We start from the raw sequence: 27,341 nt of genomic DNA on the forward strand, positions 1-27,341 counted from the left end.
TGGGAGGGGGGAGTCAATTAACTCCCAGTTAATGAACTCCCTCTCAATTATTTCACTGCAAACTGTATCCAGTCCAAGTGTTTGACTACAAGAATGGAGTTCCAGGTTTAAAGATTCCAGGCAATCTTCCCTTATGTTTTGCTCCTGCTCACAACCTGTGTGAATTACTAAATGTTGTTAATGTACATTTCTTACTCCTCTTCTCCATGAGAGAGGATTCCTGGCAAACAGCACTGGCACACACTCAGCTCATTAATCCTGGCCCAGTTCATGGAATGGCCTGTTGGAGCTGAGCAGCACCAACACTCCCAGCTGGAATTCCAGCAGTGGAATCCTCCCTCTCCCTCAAAAGATGCTCATGGTTTCTTTTTCTTGAGCTTGAGCACACTGGATGTACTCAGCTCATTTGAATCAATTGGAATATTCCCATTTCCCCTCCTGGTTCCTGTAGCACATGTTGAAATGTTCAAGATGCTTCCCAGATTTTGAAAAAAAAAATGGATAAAACAAAACTTAGGAAAAGGTGAAGATATTCAGATATAGGAAGTTCTTTATAAAACTTACTTGTATTTTGAAGAGAAAAAAAAAAACTATGAAAGCTTGAAATTCCCTAAAATAGTACCAAGTAACAAATGCATTTCTCATCTGTTTATTCAGAGAGAATCATGGAATCATTAAGGTGGGAAACAACCTGAATGATTCCATTAAGATAAAATCCAAAAAGACCTTAATGATGCCAAAAGAGAAGCTTCTTCCTGCCTTCTGCTGCTTCCTCAGTGAGAAGGAAAACTAAAGTTACAGCTGTGGGGTTTTTCCTTCTTTAAGAATGTTGGCAAAAAGAAAATCAGATATTTTACATTTGCAAATGTCCAGTTAATTCATTATCTGGCCACAAAGAACTTTGGAATTTCCACTGCTTACTTGAGTAAAGACAGATGAGATTATCCAGAACAATAAAGATAAATGTAATTATCCCAGTGCCAGCCATGGTTCACCATCCTTCTCTTTCAGGAAGAAGTCCAAAAGACCAAAGACATGTTGAATAACGTGGCTTTGGATGAAGCCAATTTGGAAGCCAAGATTGAAAAACGAAAATTGGAGCTGGAAAGGAGCCAGAAGAGGCTGCAGACCCTGCAGAGTGTTCGGTGAGATCATGAACTGTTATCTAGTGCAGGGAGGAGTACAGGGAGCAGAAAGGGTGGAACTGGTGCAAGCAGCCCCTCTGTGCCTTCTGGTCTTCACCACCAGTTAGGGAAATTCCTTCTGCAGCCCTTGTTAGGATCAGATCCTCTGGGAACTGGTGCAGTCTGCCAGAAGATTGATGGAATCACAGAATTATGGAATGGTTTGGGTTGGAAAGAACCTTAAGGTATTGCAGCGACCTTAGACGGTCACTGTGGTGAGAGAAGGACGAGAATCTTGTTTCTTGATCAGAAGGCTTGATTTATTCATATAAGATATATAATACATTATAACTATACTAAAAAGAATAAGAAGAGAAGTTGCAGAGAGCTGCTCAGCTAAGAATAGAATAGAAGGAATGAATAACAAAGTTCTGTGTCCAGGGAATCTGTCCCTGAGCTGCTCCTGTGATTGGCCTTTAATGGTACACATGGAAGATGAGCCAATCACAGGGACACCTGCTACATTTCACAGCAGCTGATAACAATTGTTTACATTCTTCTTCTGGGGCTCTGCTTCCCAGAAGATGGACAAATGTGAAAGAAAGGATTTCTATGAAAAAATGTCTGCGACATTAAGGCCCATCCAGTGCCACCCCTGCCATGGCAGGGACACCTCCCACTGTCCCAGGCTGCTCCCAGCCCTGCCCAGCCTGGCCTTGGGCACTGCCAGGGATCCAGGGTGGGCACCCTGTGCCAGGGCCTGCCCACCCTCACAGGGAACAATTCCCAATTCCCAATATCCACCCTAAACCTCTCCTCCTTCAGTCTTCAAAGTCATTCCCCTTTGTCCTATAACTGCAGTCCCCTCATGCTGAGTCCCTCTCTGTCCTTGCAATCCCCATTGGAGTGTTCAGGTTTCACAGTTTGGGTTGATTTCTGGTCCTTAATTAACTTGCAGGTTTATACAATCTCCAATCTGCCCTAATATTAAAAAAACAAATAGGAACTATTGGACAGGGGAGTAGTGGAAGGAATGGCCTGGATTCACATCCCTGTTTTATCAGCACCACTCTGCAGATGTGGATTGGGTGGGTGTGAAGCTCTGAGCAGCAGCAGTGGATTTTGGGGTGCATCACTCAGCTCTCAGGTGTAATGACACCCTCACTTCATCATGCTGTCTAATTAACCCTGTAATGACCCAGGACACTTTTGTAGCAAGTAAGTCCCCAGCAAAATCTACACACTTAGTGCAGTTATGGAACAGCAGGATAAATAATCTAACATTGCCTTCTGAGGGGGCCAAAATGCTGCCTTTGTGCCTGTGTGAAAGGAAAAGGGAGTTGTACACAAAACCCTTCTCTTTGCTTCATGTAATTCCCAGGATTGTTTAGTGAGGGGCTTTTCTTGAGCTTTTATTCTCTGACCCTTAAAAAAATGAGGTTTTTTTGGTTTAGTGGATATGGAAGGGCAGCTGAAAACCTAAAATTGCCTTTCAGAATTCTGTATTTCCGAGCAATATTTATAGAGCCCTAGAATCACAGAATGGCTGGGGTTGGAAGAGACCTCAAAGCTCATCTCATTCCAAATCCTGCCATGGGACAACTCCAACTGTCCCAGGTTGCTGCAAACCCCATAAAACCTGGCCCTGAGCTCTCCCAGGGATGGGGCAGATTTCACAGTTCCCTGTGCTTGTTCCCCAGGCCTGCTTTCATGGATGAGTATGAGAAGATTGAGGAGCAGCTGCAGAGGCAGTACAGCACTTACCTGGAGAAGTTCAGGAATCTGACCTACATGGAGCAGCTCCTGGATGATCACAGACGGACAGAGCAGGAGATGTTTGAGGTAGGAAGGACACTTTGGGAATGCTCAGCAGGACTTAGAGCCTGCAGAGCAACAGAAAATGTTTTAATTCCCTTTTCCAAAGCAGCACAGCAGGAGTTGATTGAGTCACTGGCAGGTGAGGGACAGTCCAGTGACTGTGGCTGCTCCTGGCCAAGCTCAGCTGCTAAAGTTAAAATTAAACCAGTTAAACCAGTGCAGTGATGGCTCTTGCCAGTCTCTGCCCCCTGACTCATTTTCAGCTGCTGGCTTTTGTTCATGAAGAATGTTTTCAGAATTTCTGATCTTCCTTTTGCTGCATACAATGGATGTTTACTCCTATTGTGTGCTGATGTACAAGGGTGTCTCAGCACAAGGCTCTTCAGTCTCCTCAAATTATCAACAGAAACAGCCAAGAGCAACACTGAGGAGATCAGATGTGCTGGGATCTTCCCCCTCACAGACTTCACTCTTGTTTGGCAGAATTCTGCCTTCTCTTGACTTGCTGAGTAGTGTCAGGTCAGTGTCATTCTCTTTGTGGATAATTGCATCTGTATCCTGGTTTGTTCCAGACTTTTCTTTGGGGTTTACTGGACTGCATCTCTCAGCTGGCCTTTCCTTCAGCTTCCAGCAGCTTCTTGTTTTATTGTCATCCTTCTCACAGTCATTACCCACTCTGTCTTCTGTTCATTGAAAACAGATTTGAGTGAACCCTCTCCCCTGGGATCTAATGCTGCTGGGTGTGCTGCACCTGGAATTACAGAATCACAGCATCCATGGGGTTGGGAAACCTCTGAGACCATCGAGTCCCACCTGGGACCCATCCCCACCTTGTCACCAGCCCAGAGCCCCCAGTGCCACATCCAGGCTTTCCCCAGGAATGGGGACTCTACCACTCCCTTCCAGTGTTTAACAACCCTTGCCATGAGGAAATTCCTCCTGATGTCCAACCTGGACCTCCCCTGGCACAGCTTGAGGCCATTTTGTCCTGTCCCTGTTCAGGGAGCAGAGCCTGACCCCCCCAGCTGTCCCCTCCTGTCAGGAGCTGTGCAGAGCCACAAGGTCCCCCCTGAGCCTCCTTTGCTCCAGGCTGAGCCCCTTCCCAGCTCCCTCAGGAATTCTCCAGACCCTTCTCCTTGTGCTGCAGACCCTTCCCCAGTGCCCTGCTCCCACTCCAGCCCCTCAATGTCCTTTCTGTTGTGAGGGACCCACAACTGGACACAGCACTTGAGCTGTGGCCTCATCAGTGCAGCCAATTAACCCATTGTTAATCAATGCTTCCTCATTCCACCACCACCTTTTGGACACAGGCAAAACCATCTGTTTTGAGAAGTCTCAAATATTTTGCTGCATTATTTGCTTGAGGGATAAAATATCTTTTCAAAGCTGGTGTGGGCATTTGGTACCTTGTTAATCCCTGTGAAGCAGTTTCCCATCAAGCCTCTCTTCACAAGCACTGTCTCTGTACAAGTTTTTTCATCTCCTATCTGAAGTCAGTTCTAGCTCTCTGTTCCAGTTCTTCACCATATCCTTACCCCCCACTCAAAAAAAGCCTTCAATTAAATCATAATTTTGAAGTGAAGCCTAAAATCTGATTTATCCCTTCTGTTCAAATGCCACTGAGACTTCACAGCCAGAGGAGAAATGCTTTGAACTGAGCTACCTGAAAGTGTTTATGAATTCAAGTGCAGAACTTTGTTAATGAGTTGGTGCTCAGCTCTTTGGGGATTTTTGTTAAAAGATAATAAGACAAAGAAAAAGCCTTTGTCATTCACGGCTGTGCCGTGATTAGAATATGGAGAGCACACTTTATTTCCCTTTTTTCTCCTTTCTCTGACACTCCTGGGACCCTACCCATATGGTTGGGCTTGTGGTTGCCTAGGATAAACAGGGAACAATGCTTCAGTCTAGTGCAGAATTAAAAAGTATAAAAGCTGATGACAAAAAAAATTTATTTGCTTCGCACATTTCTATCAGTTGTACCTAAAAATGCTTGGAACATATAAAGGATGAGACTGTGACCATGTCTTTGTGGGCAGGAGCAGTGACTCAGGCAGCCTTTGCTGCAGAAGAGGGATGTGTGTGTGTGTGTGTGTCTGTCTGTGTGTGTGTCTGTGTGTGTGTCTGTGTGCTGTGTGTGTGTCTGTGTGCTGTGTGTGTGTGTCTGTGTGTGTGTGTCTGTGTGCTGTGTGTGTGTGTGCTGTGTGTGTGTCTGTGTGTCTGTGTGTCTGTGTCTGTGTGTCTGTGTCTGTGTGTGTCTGTGTGTCTGTGTGTGTGCTGTCTGTGTGTGTCTGTCTGTGTGTGTGTCTGTGTGTGTGTCTGTGTGTGTGTGTGTGTGTGTGTGTCTGTGTGTCTGTGTCTGTGTGTCTGTCTGTGTGTGTCTGTGTCTGTGTGTGTGTCTGTGTGTGTCTGTCTGTGTGTGTGTGTGTGTGTCTGTGTGTGTCTGTGTGTGTGTCTGTGTGTGTGTGTGTCTGTCTGTGTGTCTGTGTGTCTGTGTGTGTGTGTGTGTGTGTCTGTGTGTGTCTGTGTGTCTGTGTGTGTGTGTGTGTGTCTGTGTGTGTGTGTCTGTCTGTGTCTGTGTGTCTGTGTGTGTGTGTCTGTCTGTGTCTGTGTGTGTGTCTGTGCGTGTGTGTGTCTGTGTCTGTGTGTCTGTGTGTGTGTCTGTGTGTGTCTGTCTGTGTGTGTGTCTGTGTGTGTGTCTGTGTGTGTGTGTGTGTGTGTGTGTGTGTGTGTGTGTGTGTCTGTGTGTGTGTGTCTGTGTGTGTGTCTGTGTGTGTGTCTGTGTGTGTGTCTGTGTGTCTGTCTGTGTGTGTGTCTGTGTCTGTGTGTCTGTCTGTGTGTCTGTGTGTCTGTCTGTGTGTCTGTGTCTGTCTGTGTGTGTGTCTGTCTGTCTGTCTGTCTGTCTGTCTGTGTGTGTGTCTGTGTGTGTGTGTGTGTCTGTGTGTGTCTGTCTGTGTGTCTGTGTGTCTGTCTGTGTCTGTCTGTGTGTCTGTGTGTCTGTGTCTGTGTGTCTGTGTGTGTGTCTCTGTGTGTGTGTGTCTGTCTGTCTGTGTGTGTGTCTGTGTCTGTCTGTGTGTCTGTCTGTCTGTCTGTGTCTGTGTGTGTCTGTCTGTGTGTCTGTCTGTGTGTGTCTGTGTGTGTCTGTGTGTGTGTGTGTCTGTGTCTGTGTGCCTGTGTCTGTGTGTGTGTGTCTGTGTGTCTGTGTCTGTGTGTCTGTCTGTGTGTCTGTGTGTGTGTGTGTCTGTGTCTGTGTGTGTGTGTGTGTGTCTGTGTCTGTGTGTGTGTCTGTCTGTCTGTGTGTGTGTCTGTCTGTGTGTCTGTCTGTGTCTCTCTCTCTTCCAGCCAAACATTCAGAGGTGCTGGAGTCCAAACTGGAATTTGAAGTCATTATGAGATGTCAGTTCTCAAAATCAATCTCCAGGGCTTGGGGACTGAAAGAGGGTGAAGAATTTCATCTGGAGAAGAGAAAGCTCTGGGGAAACTTTAGAGCAGCCTCCAGTGCCTGAAGGGGCTCCAGGAGAGCTGCAGAGGGACTGGGGACAAGGGATGGAGGGACAGGACACAGGGAATGGCTCCCACTGCCAGAGGGCAGGGATGGATGGGATATTGGGAATTGGGAATTGTTCCCTGTGAGGGTGGGCAGGCCCTGGCACAGGGTGCCCACCCTGGATCCCTGGCAGTGCCCAAGGCCAGGCTGGGCAGGGCTGGGAGCAGCCTGGGACAGTGGGAGGTGTCCCTTTGAGGTCCCTTCCCACCCAACCCATTCCATGATTCTCATCTGGGTCCCATCTAAACCAAGAGATTTGCTGGGGCACTTCCAAACCAGTGAGGGGATGCACTGTTCAATCCCTTTTGGGTCAATCTCTGGCCACCCTGGAACACAAAGATGTGTCTGTCACTTCTTTCAGTCTGGATCTGCTTTTCAGATTCTGCTTTTCAAAGCAGCACTTTGGCTGCTTTATGGTGAAGAACTGTGGGTTATTACATGCTTTAAAAAAAAATAGAACATTTTGCTCCAAAGCAATGCTTTGCTTGTTGTCCTACAGTTTATAATCTTGTGTCATTTTCAGCATCAACAGAGGAAAAAATAACAAGGATAATTACATTTAATCTATTTTAAAACACACTCACTCCAGCTGTCAGAAACACTGAAAATTATGTTGATTTTTTTTTCCCCAACCCTGATTTGTCTTTTGTTCCACCAAACAAATCTTAATTAACTTCTGCAGTAGCAGCATGAGGCAATTCTTTTATCATTGCTGTGTATTTGCTAAAGAGCTTGCCAGCAAAAAGCATCAGCAGAGTAATTAGATTAATCCAGCACTCCCTGTGCTGTTCTGAGCTCTGGTTTTGGGCCCCTCTCCTTGATTTAATCCACATTTTCAGGAGTTTTTGTTCTGACTGAGAGCCTGATGCTGTTGCTCAGTAATGAGCCTGCTCTGTGCTGCAGTTGGACTCAGAGTGGTTGGGTATCCACAGCCACCAGCCTGGGCCAGAGTGCAGCTCCTAATTAGCAAAATTTACACCTGCTGAAATATATGATTAAAAACCACAATTATTTGGCCATTATCACCTGGAGAAGGCAGAAGTCCACACATGATTTGTCTTTCCAGTGAGTTTCTCACACTGACTGACAGCTGTCATGCACAGCTTACTCCTGGATCCAAGGAATTTAAACAAGGCCCTCTTGTCTTTGCAGTTTCCTTTGCCTCCTTTACCTTGTTTATTCTCCTTCTGTTTCTTGGTGCTGTTCATGGAATTAATCCATCTTCCTGCAGTTCTGTGCCAAGGTATGGATTTATGAGCTGTGTCTCCTCAAAGATTGGGTCTTATTTTTCTGCTCTGTAAAAAGATTCAGCACAGTTAATTCACTTTTTACCTTGTTTCTAAGATGGAATTGTTTTGGGTGTTTAGACACAGAAGCTATTAGAACTTTGGCTGTTCTAAAAAACCTAATTTTCAGGGGTTTTTCAGATTTGGGGGTTGAAATTCTCTCTGGATTATAAATGAATGCCTCTCTTTTAAAGGACAGCACAGGCTAATACAGTTCAAAAAGGTGGTTTTGGCATTAGCTTATGTAATGCCAGAATAACTTGGCAATTTCCTTCAGCTCTTGCCTTTTCCCTGGAGAGAATGTGCTTATTCTTTCTTGTGCTTCTCAGAGGACAGCCCAGAAGTTCTTTCCTCTTCAGCTGCTTTCTCCTGAGGTATTTTCAGACTGGTTTTGTGCTGCTTGTGTGTAATCTCAGCTGAGGGATGCTGTGAAGTGCTGGACATGGGGGTGAGGATGTTCTTAGCCCCTCAGTCCTTTATCTTTGGTTTGGGATTGCTTAAACTGCTTTTCTTTTCATCATTATGGAGTTTCCAAGGGCATGTAGAGACAGAACAAAGGGGAATGGGTTCAAAGTGAAGGAGGAGGGGTTTGGGTGGGATATTGGGTGTGGTGGTGTTTGCTGGGGTCCCAGGATGGGGGAGGAGATGAGGATCTGACTCCACGTTTCAGAAGGTTTGATTTATTATTTTATGATACATACCACATTAAAACTATACTAAAAGAATAGAAGAAAGGATTTCATCAGAAGGCTGGCTAAGAATAGAAAAAGAATGAATAACAAAGGCTTGTGAATGACTGATACATTCTGGACAGCTGGACTGTGATTGGCCATTAATCAGAAACAACCACATGAGACCAATCACAGATGCACCTGTTGCATTCCACAGCAGCAGATAATCATTGTTTACATTTTGTTCCTGAGGCCTTTCAGCTTCTCAGGAGGAAAAATCCTAAGGAAAGGATATTTTATAAAAGATGTCTGTGACAATTGGGCAGGAATTGTTCCCTGGGAGGGTGGGCAGGCCCTGGCACAGGGTGCCCACCCTGGATCCCTGGCAGTGCCCAAGGCCAGGCTGGGCAGGGCTGGGAGCAGCCTGGGACAGTGGGAGGTGTCCCTGCCATGGCAGGGGTGGCACTGGATGAGCTTTGAGGTCCCTTCCAACCCAAACCATTCCATGATTGATTCTATGAATTATCAGTAAACAGCCCTTCATGATTAATCATGCAATTCTAAATAAACAAACTATGTTGAGAATTACCCTTTGCAACCTGCCCTCCCCACATAAAATCCCCTTTTCATTAAACTCTTTTTAGCAGAGCTTTTAAATATGCACATAATAATAAATAGGGATATCAGTTCTGCTCCACTCTGATTCTGTGCTTTTTGCACTGAACTAAATTCACCATTCCCACTGTGACAGCTGTTTGCTGCAATAGCCAGCACAAGGTTAACATGACAAGCAGCTGGTTACAGTCTTTAATCTTCTAACTAATGTGCATTTGAATTATGACTGCTTTAAACATTTTCCAGGTGCCAGGAGAGCACTCCTGGTGCAGCACTGCTGGGCTGTGTGGAACAGCAGGTGTAAAATAAGCACAGGCTGCTGAATTGCTGGTTGCTTCTATTTTGGCCTTTAGTTCAGTGTGCAAGGGTGCCAGTATTGGTGCACTGAGACACAGAAATCAGTGGGGAAATGTGGAAAAAAATAAAGCAGGGGGAAGGGAAAGCACGGAAGGAGAAGGGGCAGTGGAGCGTAGGAGAAAAGGACAAAAGAAATTATTGCCTGAGAAATGATGATCACAGAAAGGAGAAGTGGAGATAGGAGGTGGGAGGGTGTGTGGAGAGTGCATCAGGGAAGATGAAAAGGTTCTGTGTGCATTTATTCCACTGAAATAAAATTCTGCAGTGCCCTGCCAGTACCATGGCAACTGCCCTGAGGCAGGTCATGCCTGCCTGCTCCTGGGGCTCTGTTGTTTCTCTCTCCCATTAAAGCTGTGGGAGAACTTTTGGGGAAGTGCAAACAATCGAGATCAGTTCAATTATCTCAGTCAGATCGACTCAGTGCTCAAAGATCTGTGTTTTCCTAGGGATTATCTGGATATCTGATGTGCCAGTGGGTGACAAACTTGCCTCAGGATCCCAGATTTGGGGCTGTTTGACTCACAGCTTCAAGCTCTTCATGTCTGACACACTCCAGAGCTCATTTTATCACAGAGCTAGAGATGAAACAAGAGATTATTGAATCCCAAATCACTTACAGGCTTTTCTGAGCAATGGAAAAATTCATATTTTGCCTCCAGCAGCCCCTGAAGGGTAAAGAGGTTTCTTGAGCCTCAGGGCTTGGTGCTGTGGTTGGATATGAATCCTCTGTAAAGGTTTCTCAGTCTGGTTCTTTCTTGCTGCTGTTATAAATCTGTGCTGATTCTTTTATCAATTAAATCCTCTGCACTGGGGAAGGAACAGAGAGGATGGGCTGAGTTTTCAGGGTGGGTTTGTCATGAGAGCAGCTGTTTCTGTGAAGGGTGAGATGTAACAGCTCTCACTGCATGGCTTGGAAATCCATGGATGACTGTCACAAAGAGAAATCAGAACTTTCTCATCTTTAATAAATTCAGTTCTTCACTTGTCTCACTGGATTTCTTGTGCAGTGACTCCAGAGGAGAAGCAGCAATGCATGAGAACAGTCTCCAGTGCTGCCTTGTAGGTTTTAAATCTTCTTTTTATCCAGCTTCATTTGGGAAGGAGATGAATAAGTGTGTGGTTCATGTTATGGTCTTCCTGCCTTCCCTGCATTATCCTGTTGAATATTCACAAAGATTTTTGATGTCTGAATTATGTAACAAAAATCACTTGAAATTCACTCAGAATAGGAGACAATCAGATTACTTGAAACAACACTGATCAAGAAGATCAATTTATATTTTTCCCCAGAGATTCACATTTAAAGAATTGAGAAACATTTAAACAGGTTGAAAGAAAAAAGCTAAAATAACTCTTAATTTAGGACTGATGTTTGGTGCTTTGCACCAAATGACATAAGTGGGTAGTGTTAAAATGATGTACAGGAAATTGAGGAGGTTTATGCTCTGCTGCAGGTATTTAGTGGGGAAAAGGAGCTGTGAGAGTGGCATTCTGATTTGCATAAACATGCATAATCTGATCAGCTGCAAAACAGTGAGGTCTGAGTCTTTGAACAGGAAAATAATTCTCAGTTTTCTGCCTGTGTGAGAGCAATTCCTCCCTGAGTTCAGTGAGTTGTGGAAGTGGCACGCTGTGAAAGTGCCTCTGTGAGAGAAATGTGCTGGCAGGGGCTGGCAGTGCCCTGTGCAGTCCCTGCCTCTCCTCCCAGAGCTCTGGGATCCTTTGGAGAGGATTCAGATGCTGGGATAACCCACAGGCCCAGCTCTGCATTGCAGCAGGGTCACACATCAGCACCAAGGAAAGTAAAAAATCCCAGGACAAGCTGCACCCCTTGCTGCCTGGGGGCTGGGATCAGATTTATTCTGCTGGAAATCCACTTCCATTCCCATTTGGACTTCCCTTGAGCCTGATGTAGTTCCAAAATCAATGGAAATCTCCATTGTAAGACTCCCCTGTTTTTATTAAATTTGCTGGCCTGTGAGTCTGAGTCTCCTCCTCAGGCTTTGTTTCCATCTGTGAGGGGACTGGGGAGGAACCTGCCCTCAAAGCAGGGTCTGAGTGCCCCTGGCAGTGCCACATTCCCTGGCAGTCCCTGCTGGTGGCCACCTCCTGCTGGGAAAGTGCAGAGAGTGCATCCTGCACCTGCTCCTGCTCAGCACCAGGGTGTTTAAACCAACAGCTCCTGGGGTAACCTGGAGTGGAGCTCTCCTGCTATTCCATGGAGGAGAGCAGAGCATGGAAACCACAGAAGCAGGAGGTGAAATCTGCTTGTTTGTCCATTGCTCAGAAATGATTTACCTGCTCTTTTCTGTTAAAGAACTGATGGATGAACAGTCCTACAAGCTGTGTTTGTCACCTCCTTGCTAAAGAGGTTTGTCTGCATCATTACTCACCTCCCTTCCTTCTCCAGCCCACCCCAGGGAGATGTTTGGAAATAGTTTTATTCCAGTCATTTCAGGAGTAGGTAGAGCATTGTCCTGGGGAGCAGGAAGTGGGAGTGCAAATGTTTTCAAGCTGGAGAAATGACAAAAACCAGGTCTGTAATTCCTCTCTGACAAGAGTTAGAGAGAGGCTGGATGGTGGTGCCACTTCATTTGGGTGGGAGATCAGGAACAAACTGAAGTGTGCCCCTCTTGAAGATGCTCTTGCTGTGGGAAATGGGGGTTGCACTGAGATAATTATCTCCAGATAAAAGGCAGCAGAGTCCATTATCAGTTCCCTGCAACCCTCAAGTCCACCACCAACAGCTGCCCTTTAATGTGGAAAACACTCTCCTGGAAAAGCCAGAGCCATCCTGACCCCCTTGAACACTTGAGCTTTGTGCCACAGGCAGGGATAATTCAGGAGCTGGAGTCTGGCAGGGCCCAGGCAGTGACTGCTCTGTGCTGCTGAACAAGACACTGCTGTGCCTCCCAACCTCCAATCAGTGTTAATTTGGGTGATGATTTCTTCAGGCACTGCAAAGTGACCCCAGAATTGTACATTAATTCAAATAAATTACACATCCAAACAAGATCACTTGTAAGCTCACTATAATAAAGATGTAATCCATGAAGGGAATGTTCAATGAGCTGTTATTGAGCCATTAGAATTCATCCCTTCCACAAAAGCAAATAGAGTTGGCATTAGGGAAAATTTGCATTGCATGTAATGCTGAATACAGAACACATCTGATAGACAGGATAAAGTCCAGCTTCTGCCATGTTATTTCAGGTAGTAATGAAGTTGTCTGTGTTACTCCTGACTTGAAGCTTCTTGTGTGAAAGGATTTTGAGTGAAAAATTCTGGGCAGAAAATGTTAGTCTGGATCTCTTTTTTAACTTTTTTTCCTTCTGTTTAGATTTCTCTCAGTGCTGGCAGATGATTCAAAGGCCTGTGCCCTGCCCTGGTCTCCTGCAGACCCTCCCAGTGCCTTCCCAATCCTTCTGCCTCCTGTGTCTGCCCTGCCAAGGGCACTCACACAAATCCCCAGCAGGGAGCTCAGTGCTGTTCCCTTGGCTGTTCTGCTCCCCTGGCTCTGACCTGTGGTTCCTGCATGGGTCAGGAGCGTTTCTGACACCACAGAATGGTTTGGGTTGGGAGGGTGTAAGAGCTTAAATGAGGGATGTGGGACTCCAGGCAGCTCTGCAAAATGCAGTTTATTCCATCCAAGGTGTTCCAGCAATCCAGGGTTGTGGGTGACAGAGCTGTGCCCACAGCTGTCAGCTCCAGCTGCAGGCAGGCCTGGACACCCTTTGGTTTAGATTACACTGCATTATTTACTTTTCTTTGGTTACTGTCATGGTTTGAGCCTGGCACAGAGCCAGTGCCCCCCATGAAAATGCCTCACCCTGGTGTCTGCTGTGAGATGTGACCAGGAATAAGCAAAACAGGCTCTAACTTAAACATAAAGAACACTTTATTACTTAAACTACAGGAAAATAGGGAAAGACTATAAGGAAAAGAAAAAAAAGAAATTGAAAACCTTACAAAAAAAACTTTCCTCCTCCCCACTCCCTGACTTTCCCAATCCAATACATTCTCCCAAATCAACTGCCCAGCCTGGCCCCACACTTTAGTATACTCAAACTGCAGTTCATGAAGAGGAAAGGAGTCCTTCTTGTTCCATAGGCTTCTCGTGGAAACACACTGAAACCTCGTGTGCTTCTCTGTCACTTCGGCACTGCCCGGGGAGAAAAAAAAGTCCTTTTGCCGCTTGTGACATCTTCCTTCTATGCCCAGTGCTCTCACCACTGACGGCATGGACCAGAGCTGCTTTTAGGGTTGTCTTTCAAGGATGCCTTGTCTCACTCCAAAAAGGCACAGTCTCTGCTTTTGGGACATCTGTCCCCCCCATATTTTTCCAACCCCCTGGGGCCGGGGGGTCCTCACGAATGAACCCTCCTGGTTTTGAGGCACTGCCTCCCCCTAAATGCAGTCTGTGTCACAGGAACAACTGAGTCCATAGCCACAAGAAAAGTCCAGCCAAAAGGCCACTCCAAATCATCTCTCCCCATCCAATCATCTCCACGTTCTTCGGGCCAGGTCCTTGTCTCATCTCATCTCTTATCTCCCTTCTTATTCAGCTTCGAGGAGGATTAGCATTTTTGCAAGGCCCCAATCATGAAAGAAAGGGTTAAAAGTTTTCAGTCTCTGTCTATCTCAGAATGCTGGTAGAATGCTGGTACTCCCACAGGTGCTGCTGCTCCACCGGCCAGGCTGCACTCTTCCCTCCCCTTTCTCCTCCTGGGCGGCTGCTATCACATTCAGACGCCGGCTCTCCTCTCTCTCTCTCTCTCTCTCCTGGGGGGGGATGGCTGCCCGAGGGCTGACTCCCTGGGATCTTCCACCCTTCCATCCTTGAAGGCTTTCTCACCCCCATCTCTGTCCAGGCCCCGGGCCTACCGCATGGCGGCCCCTCCCCCGCCCAGCAGCAAGGCTGGACGGGGGAAGAGATCTGACCTCTTCACAGCGACGTCCCAAGAGAGAGTGCCAAGGGCAGTGCCCTGCTTTTAACCCCTGTGTATTCTCGGAGGTGTGTCCAAACCCCACTGGCTACACTAGGTGCCAGTCTCAAACCTAAAACTTTCATTGGTTTGACCACAGCTTCCCAGAATTCCCACTCCTTCCTGGTCAAACCACCACAGTTACACTGCATTATTTACTTTTCTTTTGGTTACAATGCATTATAGACTTTTCTTTGCTGAGCATCTTCATACAATAGAACCAATCTATCCCTTAACTATTATCTATAGCCCATCATAACTACTGTAATTACCATATTCATGTTGCTATTCTCCAATCACTAAAAGTCAGTACGTTACAGTTTAAGCTGGAAGTTGTTTTTCAGTTTTCTGAGACCTTTTTTCTACTTGCCACTTTGCTGCCTTGTTTGCCTGTGCTCTCTTTCTGCTTGGTAAAAACATCTTCTGTTTGAGGTGGGTTTATCCTTTGCTCTAAGTTATAAAAACCCTTTCTAACTAACACACCCTTTGCCTCCTTGGTTATCCAGTAATTCTTTTCTTCTGTATCAAAACTTGCTTCCATCTCTATTCCTTCTTCAGATTTTACATTCAAAAATCTTTCTGCTAAGCACACACATATCTGTGAGACTTCCTTGTCAAACTTTCTTCCTTCCCAACAGGAGGGACCTCAGAGCTCACCCAGGGCCTTGGGCAAGGACACCTTCACCAGCCCAGGGTGCTCCAACCTGGCCTTGAAACCCCCACAGCAGTGCAGAGAAGTATTTGAGGTGGAAAGTTTTGAGCTGGGCTTTGTTTGTTGTCTTTTGGGGCTTTTTTAATAGAAAACCAGTCAACTAAATCACTTTTAAACCTGCTTTCTTAGTCAGTGACTGACACATTCATTTTGTGCCAAGCAAGGTCAGCTGTGGCATCAGACTTTATCCAGTCCAGTCCCCAGAGCCTCCAAGGACAGACTGTGCAGTCTCCTGGGGCCAGCTGTGCTCTGTTTGATCATTCCAATAAAAACCATGCACTGTGCACAGTTAAATGTGCAGAGAGCTTTAATATTATTAATATTTGCATTAAAAGTCACTCCAGAATTGTGCCAGGGGGAGAATTACTGGATTAAATGAGTAAATTACTCATTTACTGTGTGAGGATACAAGGGGAGAGCTTAGAGAGAGGCCAAGAGAGTTCACACTCTCTTTGAGTGAGAGCATGAGCTGATCCAGGTCAGCAAACACATCCCACAGGTGAGAACCAACAAGGAGAAGCTGCCATTCCTCACCCTGGCTGATCTCCTGTTGGGCTCCCAGAAGGAAGGTGTTGATATCTAAATTATGGAGTGTGCTGTTCCCTTCAACTCTACTTCATCCATGGGTATTGCAGGGCTGGAGCTGGATGGAGTCAGGACTTGCCAAGTAATTCTGGGAGCTTTAGGAAGAAGTGTGTGAAAAATGTTAAACCAATCTGATTAACTGATTTTAGAACAGTTGTTCTGGGTTGGTTTTGAATGCACTTCACTGTCTGGCTCTGTGCAGCCTGAGCTGGTGTCTCTGAGAGCTGCACTGGTGTAAATTAGCCCAAAATCCCATTTTTCCTGGCTCTGTCTTCTGCTAGAAGTGTCACCCCATGTGAAGGCTCTGCTGGACACCTTTCCCACACATCCCTGATGGAAGTTTTCCTTCCTAAAGACTTTCCCCCAAAACAAAGTCATCATAGCTGGTAATAGGACAAAGGGAAATGGCCTCAGGTTGGATATCAGGGAAAATCTCTTCAGAGAGAGGCATGGGGACATGCACTGGTGGGGTCACCATCCTTGGAAGCATTCAGAAAACAAGGATGTGGCACTTGGCTCATGGCTGACAAAAAATCCCCGTGATCTCAGAAGTATTTTCCAACCTTAATGATTATGTGATTCTATGAAAACCCATGCTGGGTTTTTTTTTTTTTTCACTTTGCTAGTTTTCCTTGATGAAACATTGGCCTCACATCAGAAAGCATTTGTGCTTTCCCCCTAATTTTCTTGATGGCATCAAAGATGCTCCATTAATTAACACGTTTGTCCTTGAAAAAAAGGAACTTTTCAAGGAACTTCTGAGGTGTTTTGATGACTCCTCTTGATGAAAGTGCCCTTTAGCAGTGATCTAACAGGTCTAATTGATTATTTTTTGATAAATGTGAGTGCTGGAGCTGGTGTGCCACAATTTATTAGGAGACCCCTGTGGGATCACAGCTGATTCCTCCTTGTGTTCCCTCCAATGGATGCACTTGTGTTCAGGCACATGAGGTGGGATCCCATTTGTTCTGCCTTCACAAGGAACATTCCAGAACTTGTTCACAGTGCCCTGTTCCTTGTCAGCATCATCACCATCATCATCATCATTCAAAGCCCTGCTCACAGCTGAGCCAGCCTGATGGTGAAGGTTCTCCTGCCCCACTGTTTCAGGTGGATCTTGTCTCTCTCCCAGCATTCCTCAGCAGAATAAAAAGGAACAAACCCTGCAGCACTGCAGCCAGAGCTGGTCAAACATGATGAGAGCCATGGTCCCATTCAGAGCAGGAATTTTGGGGGAGTTATTTAACAATAGTGCAACATCCAGGAAACACCATCTCAGCTCCAGGTGGGTTGGTACCTCCTGTTTCCAGGAATTTCAGGCCCTTTCCTGTTGGCCTTGGCAGATTTCCTGTCACTGAGCTGCCACATTCTCATCAGGCTCCTCAGGGTTTCTCCTCATCCTTTATCTCCCTCCTGCTGGAAGAGTGGCCACTCTCCTTCCAAAAGCAGCTGCCTCAGTGTGCAGGAGCTGATCTCAGTCACAGAGCAGGGAGCAGCTGCCCAGGTGAACTCAAGGTGAGCTGAGCCCTTCAATCCAGCAGCAAATTGGTTTCCTTCCTCCAAGGGTACTCCAGAGCAATGGAAATCACTCCAGAAAAAAGCAGAAGGAAACATTGTTTTCCCTTGCTAAGATGAAAACATGAGGCAGTGAGAGATTTCTGGGACTGGGAGAGTGAGAACAAAAGGAATAGCTAAGGCAGAAATTGAAATGCTTGATCCAAATGCAGAAAGTCACTGAGCTCCAGGTGTTGTCCCGTGCTTTGGTACTTATTCCCTTCCTATTTCACCCACTCTTTTCCCTTTCCTCTCTGTTTACTGGTAATTGTGTCTGCCAGCTGGCTGCAGGGCACAAATTCTTTATATTAAAAACCCTGCTGGTGTTTTTTAAAAAAACAACCAAAACTTTGAGGTTTGCTAAAACGAAAAACCAAAAAAAAAAAAAGGAAAAAGAGAAAAGAGAAAGCTGAGCTGTTTTAAATGGTCAAATTCTGCATCATTTTTATTTTTCCTGCTTTTGAGCTGTCAGACTTGCTGCTTTGCCATCTGCAGGGGCAGAGTTGTGTTCAGTCTCATGATTTCTCATGAATTCCAGCTTGATGTTATGGTTTAACCCAGAGCTCAGGAACATCAGGAGCACCATAAAGGACAGGGATGAGGGATTTGCAGTCATGTGGTTTATCTAAATCCTGCCTCACTGGCCTCAAAGCAAGTTCTCTGTGGGTCTCTTGCTGGGGGATGTTCTCCATGGGCTCTGTTTAAAAGCAAAATTACCCCAATCCCCCCTCCCAGCCCAGAGCCTGCACACTGAACCCAAAACTGTTTTACTTGTGCAGAGAGCAATAGATCAGAGCAAATTTAAACATTCTGACACAATTTATTGCAAAGACTTTCATAGTCAGGTGGAAAATCATCTGCTTTGCCAGTTGAAGAAGATGCAGAGTATCTGAATTATCTCCTTCCAACTCCAGTCTACAAAAACCATTTATTTTGTGTGCTGAGCAGGTAACATTTCCATAACAACAGAAAATGGGGATGGAAAAAGCCCAGTTGATTGTAAACATAGGTGAAACTTAGTTGATTCAGATTCTTTGTGTGTCTCAGAAGGGCTCTGCATTTCCTGCTGCTCTTGTCTGTGTGGGCTCTGTGTCACCAAGGGAGGGTGGGGACATCCCTGGTGACTGAGCAGGGACAGGTCATCAGCACTGAAAAGCCATTCTGAGCTGCTGGGAGGAAACTCCTGCACCTTCTGGCCTCTCAGCCAGTGGAAGAGCTTGCCCAGGCAGGTTGTTCAGTCTCTCCCTTGGAGATCTTTAGGAGCCAATAAACTCCTGCCCTGAGGGATCTGATCCCATTGCTGGTCCTGCTTGGAGCAGGAGGTTGGGATGGGACTTCAAAAGGTTCCTTGGAGCCAGGGTTATTCAGGAGGTCTCAGTGGCAGCCCTGCCTTGCTGCACAAATTGGCAAAATTCCTCCTTTGGGCAGATTTACACCCAGGAGAAGCTGCTTAATGTATGGAGGAGAATTTCCATCTGTCTGTCCCTACAGCAGGATTTTCAGCCCCAGTGATCCCTGGTACCCTGAAAGCCCTGGGAGTCTCAGAAGGGGCAGATTTGTTTGGATTTTGTGTTAATTGGTAGTTAAATTGTGTTGAGCTGACACTGGGATTCCCCAGTGGGAGCTGCCACTTCGTTTGATAAAATTCCCTGCAGAGGATGATCCAGAGAGGGTTTGCCTGCTGCTCTTTGCTTACTGAGAGACTGAGCAGGGGGTTAAACAGTGCCTGCTTCCCATCCAGCATCCCAGGGCACTCAGGCAGGGTGCACAGGGACACTTCTGTGTTTTCATGGAGCTGTCACCCTGTCACTGCAGGGAGATGTGACACCTGAGCAGCCCTGGCACAGCCCTGTGTGTTCCAGGAGCACCTGCAGTGTTCCAGGGCATCACTCCCAGCTCCTGTGCCTGCCACAGCTCTGGGTCACTCTCAGGTGCCCAGCTCAAACACAAACAGCTCTGATTTATGGCTCAGCTGCCAAAAATCACATCTGCTAAGGTGCTGTCACCAAGGGAGGTGGGAGCTGCTCAGGGCCATAAATGCAGCTTTGATGATTGCAGGCACTCAAAACCTTTAAAACATCGAGTGATAAATTCTGGTTGATGTCACTGTAGGACACAAAGAACACAAGCTCACACTGCTGTTCTCAAGGTGAAGAAAAAAGGAAAGTTTATTTCCTGACTTTAACATTTATAGTTTTCCAAGAGTGCCAGTGGATTGGAGGGTGACAGTGCCACCTCTCCAATGACACTGGACAAACCAACAGTCCATCAACTTTCTCCTCCTCCATAAAGGAATGCAAAACAATGAGTTATTTACAGAAAGTTTATTGTTTTTAATAACAATAATAATTTTAATAACAATAATAATTTAATCATTATTATTATTACAGGAACATGAGTTTATTGTGTGAGAAAGTTCACTACAAGAATGTCAACATCAGAAGGCTTAGAAAATCTTAAAAAACCAGGGTGACAGGTTACTCTGTAGATTTTTGAATTGCCATCCCTTCTGCCCCCTCTTTGAAGATGTCACTTGCTGAGGACAGTAACAGCAGCTCCCTGATGCTTTGGAGCTGCCCTTTTAACACATTTTCTGTTGCTGCAGTTTTTGATGAGCTCCTGGCAGGGATGGAGCCAGGGGAAGGGAGGATGCACAGGCTCAGCAGGTCCCTTGGGCTGGCAGTGGCATTTGCCCAGCTGTGCATCAAGTTATTCAGAAACCTAAACCAGCAGAAAAACAACATTTTTCCTGCCAGTTAAGTGTCTGGGCTGCCTTGCAATGAGATCAGCTGAGCTGCTGGCAGCAGGCAAGGCTGGAGGAAGGGGAAAGTGGCTCATTTGTATGGGTAAACATTCTTTTAGCCTTCATTTCTCTCACAGTTTAAGTTCATAAACCCCATTTTCTTCACCCTGCTGTTTCCCCCACGGGTGCAGCATCCCATCCTCCAGTCAGGACCTTGGGTGGGCACATTCTGAGCTGCACTGGAGAATTTGCCTGCCTTAATTTTGTGTTGCTGGGTTAGTTTGCAGCAGGTTCCTTTTGTGTCACTGCACAAGTGCTTTTCTCAGAGCTGGGGAGTGGGAGAAGGGAAGGAGCAGGGCAGGGGAGCTCTCATTTGTCTAAATTGGAATTGCCAGCTTCAGCTGTCGGGGTGTGTGCCTGGAATTGCAGTGCCAGGCAGTGATTATGTCTGTGCTGATTATTCCACTGCTCTGTGAACATTCTCAATGTGCTTCCTGGCTTATGAATTTGTCCCCATGACATTTGGGAAATGTCCTTTTCTTTTTGTGCTGTTTTTTCCTTTCTGGGGGCTGCAGCAGTGGGGTTGGGATTCAGGAGGGGGATGATCCCTCAGGTATCCATTTGTCCTATGGACAGAGCAGGGGGAGGCTGCCTTGGGAATGGGGGCAGGGGATTATTTAAATCTCTGACCATATTTAAACCTTAGGGTTAGCTGGGAGGAAGAGGTAAAGAAAAAAAAGACAGCAATTGTGAGGCTCAGTGAGGAAATATTGGGACTTTGTGATGCAGAGGGAGGCCTTGCAATGACCAAAGGAAACACTGTTGAATAGAGAACTCTGAACATTTTGCCTCAGCTCCACACACATTTGAATTTTGTTTATTTTCTCTTATCTGTTCCATTCTTTCTCTGACCTGCTGAGATCTGTCCTGCAGGTTGGGTTGTGGCACAGCCCCTGCCCTTGGGGTGGTGTTGGCTTTTTATACCAAAAACTTTATTTACTTAATGTACTTTATTTACAATAATATTCCAATACCTATCACCTATGTTAGACAGTCTGCCTCTACTCTAAACCAATCAAAAAATGTCACCATCACAGCAGAAGATGGAGAACAAGAAGAAGAAGAAGGAGGACAGGACATGCCCAGATTCCCCCATCTTGCCTCTTGAACCCCATTCTAAATCCCCAAAATTCTACTTTTTCACCCTGTTACAAATTAACCATCATTCTACTCAAACTCTTGTGACTTGTAAATCCTCACACAAAGTTGGGAATTGTTTCCATGGGCTAAAATCAAAGGCACAGGTGGTTTTGGTGGTTTGGACTCTGTGCCAAGGTCTCTGAGCCCCTGCCAGGGTCTCCAGTCATCCAGGGCAGCCAGAGGAATGTGCTGGGTTCTAACAGGGAGGAAATGATGAAATTACTCCATGTTCTTAGGAGGCTAATTTATTATTATATTATATTATATTATATTATATTATATTATATTATATTATATTATATTATATTATATTATATTATATTATATTATATTATATTATATTATATTATATTATATTATATTGCTGTACTAAACTATACTAAAGAATAAAGATACTTACAAAAGGTTTAACAAGACACTAATGAAAAACCTGTGACTCCTCTCAGAGTCCCAACACAGCTGGCTGTGATTGGTCATTAATTTAAAACAATTCACATGAAACCAATCAAACAATGACCAATTGGCAACCAATGTCCAAACCACATTCCAAAGGAGCAAAACACAGGAGAAGCAATCCGATAATATTGTTTTCATTTTTCTCTGAGGCTTCTCAGCTTCCCAGGAGAGGAAATCCTGGTTGAGGGGTTTTTCAGAAAATATGACAGTGACAGGCCTTGGAGGTTCCTTTCTCAGCCTCCATGCTTCTGGAAACACATTTCCACGTGAAAGTGTGAAGAACTTGTGCTCCATTCTACATTTCATGCTCTTCTTGCTTTCTTCCCTCTGTCCCATGGATATTCCAGCTGGGTCCACGTTTCCTTCCCTGTAATTGTGGAGGTCTGATCACATCAGAGCAACTTTTAATTAGAATCATATTTTGCATTAAAGAAATCAAAGGCTCAGAAAAATCTTATTTCAGTCTACAATTAATTAACTTTCCTCTGCCTGATGGAATTGAAGAGACTAAAATTAGCAAAATTTGTGGCTAAATCTTCTATCAGCTGTTGCCACCTGTTCTTGTTGTGGGTTCTGGCTGTGCCTGAATCTTTGCATTCCTGTCTTACCTACTCCATCATGTTTAATTTGCTCTTCACCATTAGCATTTTCCAAATTTAGGCTAAATGTCATTAAAATGTGCTAGGAAGGTCCCATTCTGTGACTTTTTAATGTCCTTGACCTTCATTTGGTTGGTTCTCTTTGCACCAGAATGGTTTAATAAATAATGGCTGTACTTTCCCAGCTCATTGGTAGGGTTGTTTGCTCCAGTTTGGTTTGGAGCTTGGGAAGGTGTGAATTTTCTGGTTTGGATGTGTGTCAGGAAGTGCAGTCATTTCACAAACCATCCTGGTGTTTAATGGACTGCTGGCTGGAAACAACCACCCAAGTCTGCTTTTCCAAGCAACAGCAGGGATGCACACAAATAAACCAATTTTCCATGGGAGAAGAGATGTTTTACCCAGTGGGGATGTAAGGTTGAATTTCAGTGCACTGCTTGGCCTGGCCTTTATCTCCCTAACATTCCCTCTCTGTGGAATGTTCTTCTGTGAGATGTTCCTCTAAGGAATGCTCCTCTGGGAATGTTCATATAGGAATGTTCTGTGGAATGTTCCTTTGTGGAGTGCTCCTCTGTGAAATGTTCCCCATGGAATGTTCCTCTGTGAGATGTTCCTCTATGGAATGTTCTTCTGGGAATGTTCCTCTGGGAATGTTCATATAGGAATGTTCTGTGGAATGTTCCTTTGTGGAGTCCTCCTCTGGGGAAATGTTCCTCTGTGGGATGTTCCTCTGGGAACATTTTGAGTATTCTTCTGGGAATGTTCCTCTGTGGAATGTTCTTATGGGAATGTTCCTCTGGGGAATGTTCTTCTGTGAGATGTTCCTCTAAGGAATGCTCCTCTGGGAATGTTCATATAGGAATGTTCTGTGGAATGTTCCTTTGTGGAGTGCTCCTCTGTGAAATGTTCCCCATGGAATGTTCCTCTGTGAGATGTTCCTCTATGGAATGTTCTTCTGGGAATGTTCCTCTGGGAAATGTTCCTCTGGGAATGTTCATATAGGAATGTTCTGTGGAATGTTCCTTTGTGGAGTGCTCCTCTGTGAAATGTTCCCCATGGAATGTTCCTCTGTGAGATGTTCCTCTATGGAATGTTCTTCTGGGAATGTTCCTCTGGAAACATGAGCAGGAGCTCCATGTTTCAAATCAGACCTGGTTTTCCATAAAACAGGAAATTTTAGGACATTTTTTAGTCCTTGTGGCAGCTTTGCCAAGGCAGCTCTTTCCTCCTCTTGCAGGAAGCAGCCAACATGCTACGTCTGATCCAGAACAGGCTGAAGGAGGAGGAGCAGCACCTGCTCAAGAGTGGAGGTGAGTGGCATTTCCTTCAGCTCTCGTGGTGCCCGAGGAGTTGCTGAGTGCTGGCTGCTCCAGGTGGAAGTGTCCACTTCCAAGGGGATGTGGGGTGATGGCAGAGTCAGCAGGAAGGGGCAGAACAAGTGGAATTGTCACAACTTTAAAGGACAGCAGTGAAATGTTCCTCTGGGGAATGTTCCTCTGTGGAATGTCCCTCTGTGAGATGTTCCTCTATGGAATGTTCCTCTGGGAGATGTTCCTCTGGGGAATGTTCCTCTGGGAGATGTTCCTCTATGGAATGTTCCTCTATGGAATGTTCCTCTATGGAATGTTCCTCTATGGAATGTTCCTCTATGGAATGTCCCTCTGGGAGATGTTCCTCTGGGAGATATTCCTCTGGGAGATATTCCTCTATGGAATGTCCCTCTGGGAGATGTTCCTCTGGGGAATGTTCTTCTGGGAGATGTTCCTCTGTGGAATGTTCCTCTGGGAATGTTCATATAGGAATGTTCTGGGGAATGTTCCTTTGTGGAGTCTTCCTCTGGGGAAATGTTCCTCTGGGAACATTTTGAGTATTCTTCTGGGAATGTTCCTCTGTGGAATGTTCTTACGGGAATGTTCCTCTGGGAAGTGTTCTGGGAGATGTTCCTCTGGGGAATGTTCTTCTGTGAGATGTTCCTCTATGGAATGCTCCTCTGGGAATGTTCATATAGGAATGTTCTGTGGAATGTTCCTTTGTGGAGTGCTCCTCTGTGAAATGTTCCCCATGGAATGTTCCTCTGTGAGATGTTCCTCTATGGAATGTTCCTCTGGGAATGTTCATATAGGAATGTTCTGGGGAATGTTCCTTTGTGGAGTCCTCCTCTGGGGAAATGTTCCTCTGTGGGATGTTCCTCTGGGAACATTTTGAGTATTCTTCTGGGAATGTTCCTCTGTGGAATGTTCTTACGGGAATGTTCCTCTGGGAAGTGTTCTGGGAGATGTTCCTCTGTGGGATGTTCCTCTGGGGAATGTTCCCCTGTGGAATATTCCTGTGGGGAATCATTTCCCAGTTCCTCTGGGAAATGATCTGTGGAATGTTCCTCTGGGGAATGTTCCTCTGTGGAATGTTCTTCTGTGAGATGTTCCTCTAAGGAATGCTCCTCTGGGAACGTTCATATAGGAATGTTCTGTGGAATGTTCCTCTGTGGGATATTCCCCATGGAATGTTCCTCTGTGAGATGTTCCTCTATGGAATGTTCTTCTGGGAATGTTCCTCTGGGAATGTTCATATAGGAATGTTCTGGGGAATGTTCCTTTGTGGAGTCCTCCTCTGGGGAAATGTTCCTCTGGGGAATGTTCCTCTGTGGGATGTTCCTCTATGGAATGTTCCTCTGGGAACATTTTGAGTATTCTTCTGGGAATGTTCCCCTGTGGAATTTTCTGTGGGGAATCATTTCCCAGTTCCTCTGGGAAATGATCTGTGGAATGTTCCTCTGGGGAATGTTCCTCTGTGGAATGTTCTTCTGTGAGATGTTCCTCTATGGAATGCTCCTCTGGGAACGTTCATATAGGAATGTTCTGTGGAATGTTCCTTTGTAGAGTGCTCCTCTGTGAGATGTTCCTCTATGGAATGTTCCTCTGGGGAAGGTTCCTCTGGGAATGTTCCTCTGGGGAATGTTCCTCTGGGAATGTTCATATAGGAATGTTCTGGGGAATGTTCCTTTGTGGAGTCCTCCTCTGGGGGATGTTCCTCTGGGAACACTTTGAGTATTCTTCTGGGAATGTTCCGCTGTGGAATGTTCTTACGGGAATGTTCCTCTGGGAGGTGTTCTGTGAGATGTTCCTCTGTGAGATGTTCCTTTGTGGAGTGTTCCTCTGGGAAATGTTCTGTGGGATGTTCCTCTGTGAGATATTCCTCTATGGAACCTTCCTCTGGGAACGTTCCTGTGGGAGTATTCTTCTGGGAATGTTCCTCTGGGAAATGTTCTGTGGGATGCTCCTCTGTAGAATTCCTTTTATTCTTGGGGAAATGTTCCCCTGGGGAATGTTCCTCTGTGTGGGGTGTCCTGCCAAACCAGAGGGTCCTTTCTGGCCCAGAATGATTCTTTTTGACACATCACAACTTTCCCAGATGAAAACTCCCAGCTTAAAATCCTCTCTACTATCATCAATCTTCTCAACAGGATCCACATTTGCCTCCCTGCATTTCTTTGATTTAATGTACCTGCAAAAGGGGAATGCAATTAAAATTTGGGGTTTTTTTTTTTTTTTTTTCCCTGAACTACTTCTTAATTAGGATCAGAAGGGAATTAATGACCTCTTGAGACTGTAGAAAGCTCACAAACCAGATACTGCTCTTTTTGAGCCAAACACCAGCCAGAACTTGATCATGAGCTACCCCTGGGAATTTTAATATTGCAGGCTGAGCATTTTTATTTGATACTTGGAGAAACCAGGAGGAAAGTTAATTCTCAGGATCAGAGGGAGAGTTCATGAAAGCTGAAACTGAGTAATGACAATAAAGTTGCACTTCACACTTTGTTTGGTGGCTGAGATTTTCAGAGCAGAGTTGTGAAAGAGGAAATTCACTGATTTCTGCCCATCTTTGATCTCATATCAATGAGGTAAAGAGTGAAGAAGTTTCAGCTGAAATTCAGGATTTGTAACGTAAATTACAAGAATATGGAATTATTTCAAGAATTTATTTGCATGAAAAGTCCAAGTCCTGTTGTCTGAGAATTTTTGGGGTAAAAAAGTTCAACAAGAGGTGGAAATCAGTCACCAGTAATTGGCAGAGTGAGGTATAACATGAAAATCTTGTCTGTGGATTTTCAGCTGGAAAACTGTCAGTTTCCATCTCTGAAATAAAAGGAATTTTACCTTTTAGTGACTGATTTAGCTGCCACCTAAAAATGTAATTATTACTTTTAATGACCTCAAATATTACCATAATACATCTTAATTCAAGTACCAAATTGTCATAATTAGCATTTATTCTAGTGAGAGGAGCACCAGGATCCTGCTTTCCAGAGCTGCCCCATTTATTGCCTGTCCCATCACCTTGGCAAATCCTCTCATCTCTGCCAGCTCCACCCTGGTTTTGTCTGTGAAACTCTGCAGGGGTGGAGCTGACAGGAAATTTGCCTCTCTGGGGCTGTTTTCCAGTCAGGAGCACTGAATTAATTAATGAATGTTTAAAGCTCCCCAGGACCTCAGTCTGCTCACACTTAACAACCTGGGCTCTCCCCTGAGTGCAGACTCCCCCACTCCTATTGTAATTAATTAAAAGTTACCCTTTAAACAATTCAAACCCCAGAGATTTGCTGTGGTGAGAGCGTGCAGGAGCGGGTGTCTGCCGTGGCACAGTTTGTTTGCAGAGCAGCTGTGTTAATGCTCACACAGGGAAAATGCACATTGGGCACGAGAGGAAGCAAAGCCAGAGCAGCAGGATGGGCTCAGCACCTGGGAGCAGCTTTGCCCAGCCTCCCCCGGGGTTAATCCTGCAGCTCACAGCACAACAGGCATCACCTGAGGGATGAGAGCACTCCCAGGGACCTGGCAGTGATTTTATCAGTGAGGAAATGGTGAGAGGAGCTGCAGCCTGAGTACTTCAGCCTTTCAGCTCCTTGGCTTCTGGTGCTGCATGCTGCTGAGAGAGGAGCCAGGAAGGGAGGACTAGAGAGGGACTTCACCCTCAGAAACACCTTTGTGAAGCAAATTTTTAGAGGGAAGAATATTTCATAGAATCCCAGAGTGGTTTGGGTGGGAAGGACCTTAAAGCCCATCCAGTGCCACCCCTGCCATGGCAGGGA

At 45.5% G+C, this 27,341-nt stretch overlaps 1 protein-coding gene across 2 annotated transcripts in view; it reads left to right on the forward strand.

The window, feature by feature from the left end:
- Window positions 1-27,341, forward strand: part of CLUAP1 (clusterin associated protein 1) — a 72,013-nt gene that overhangs the window by 25,620 nt on the left and 19,052 nt on the right. For both annotated transcript variants that reach the window (XM_064725934.1, XM_064725935.1), the window contains exons 7-9: window positions 1,012-1,145; window positions 2,825-2,966; window positions 23,490-23,562. In XM_064725934.1, coding sequence (XP_064582004.1) covers window positions 1,012-1,145; window positions 2,825-2,966; window positions 23,490-23,562 — 349 coding nt within the window. The remainder of the gene's footprint in view (window positions 1-1,011; window positions 1,146-2,824; window positions 2,967-23,489; window positions 23,563-27,341) is intronic.

The sequence above is a fragment of the Zonotrichia leucophrys genome, chromosome 14, assembly GCF_028769735.1.
Source record: "Zonotrichia leucophrys gambelii isolate GWCS_2022_RI chromosome 14, RI_Zleu_2.0, whole genome shotgun sequence".
Classification (NCBI taxonomy): Eukaryota; Metazoa; Chordata; class Aves; order Passeriformes; family Passerellidae; genus Zonotrichia; species Zonotrichia leucophrys.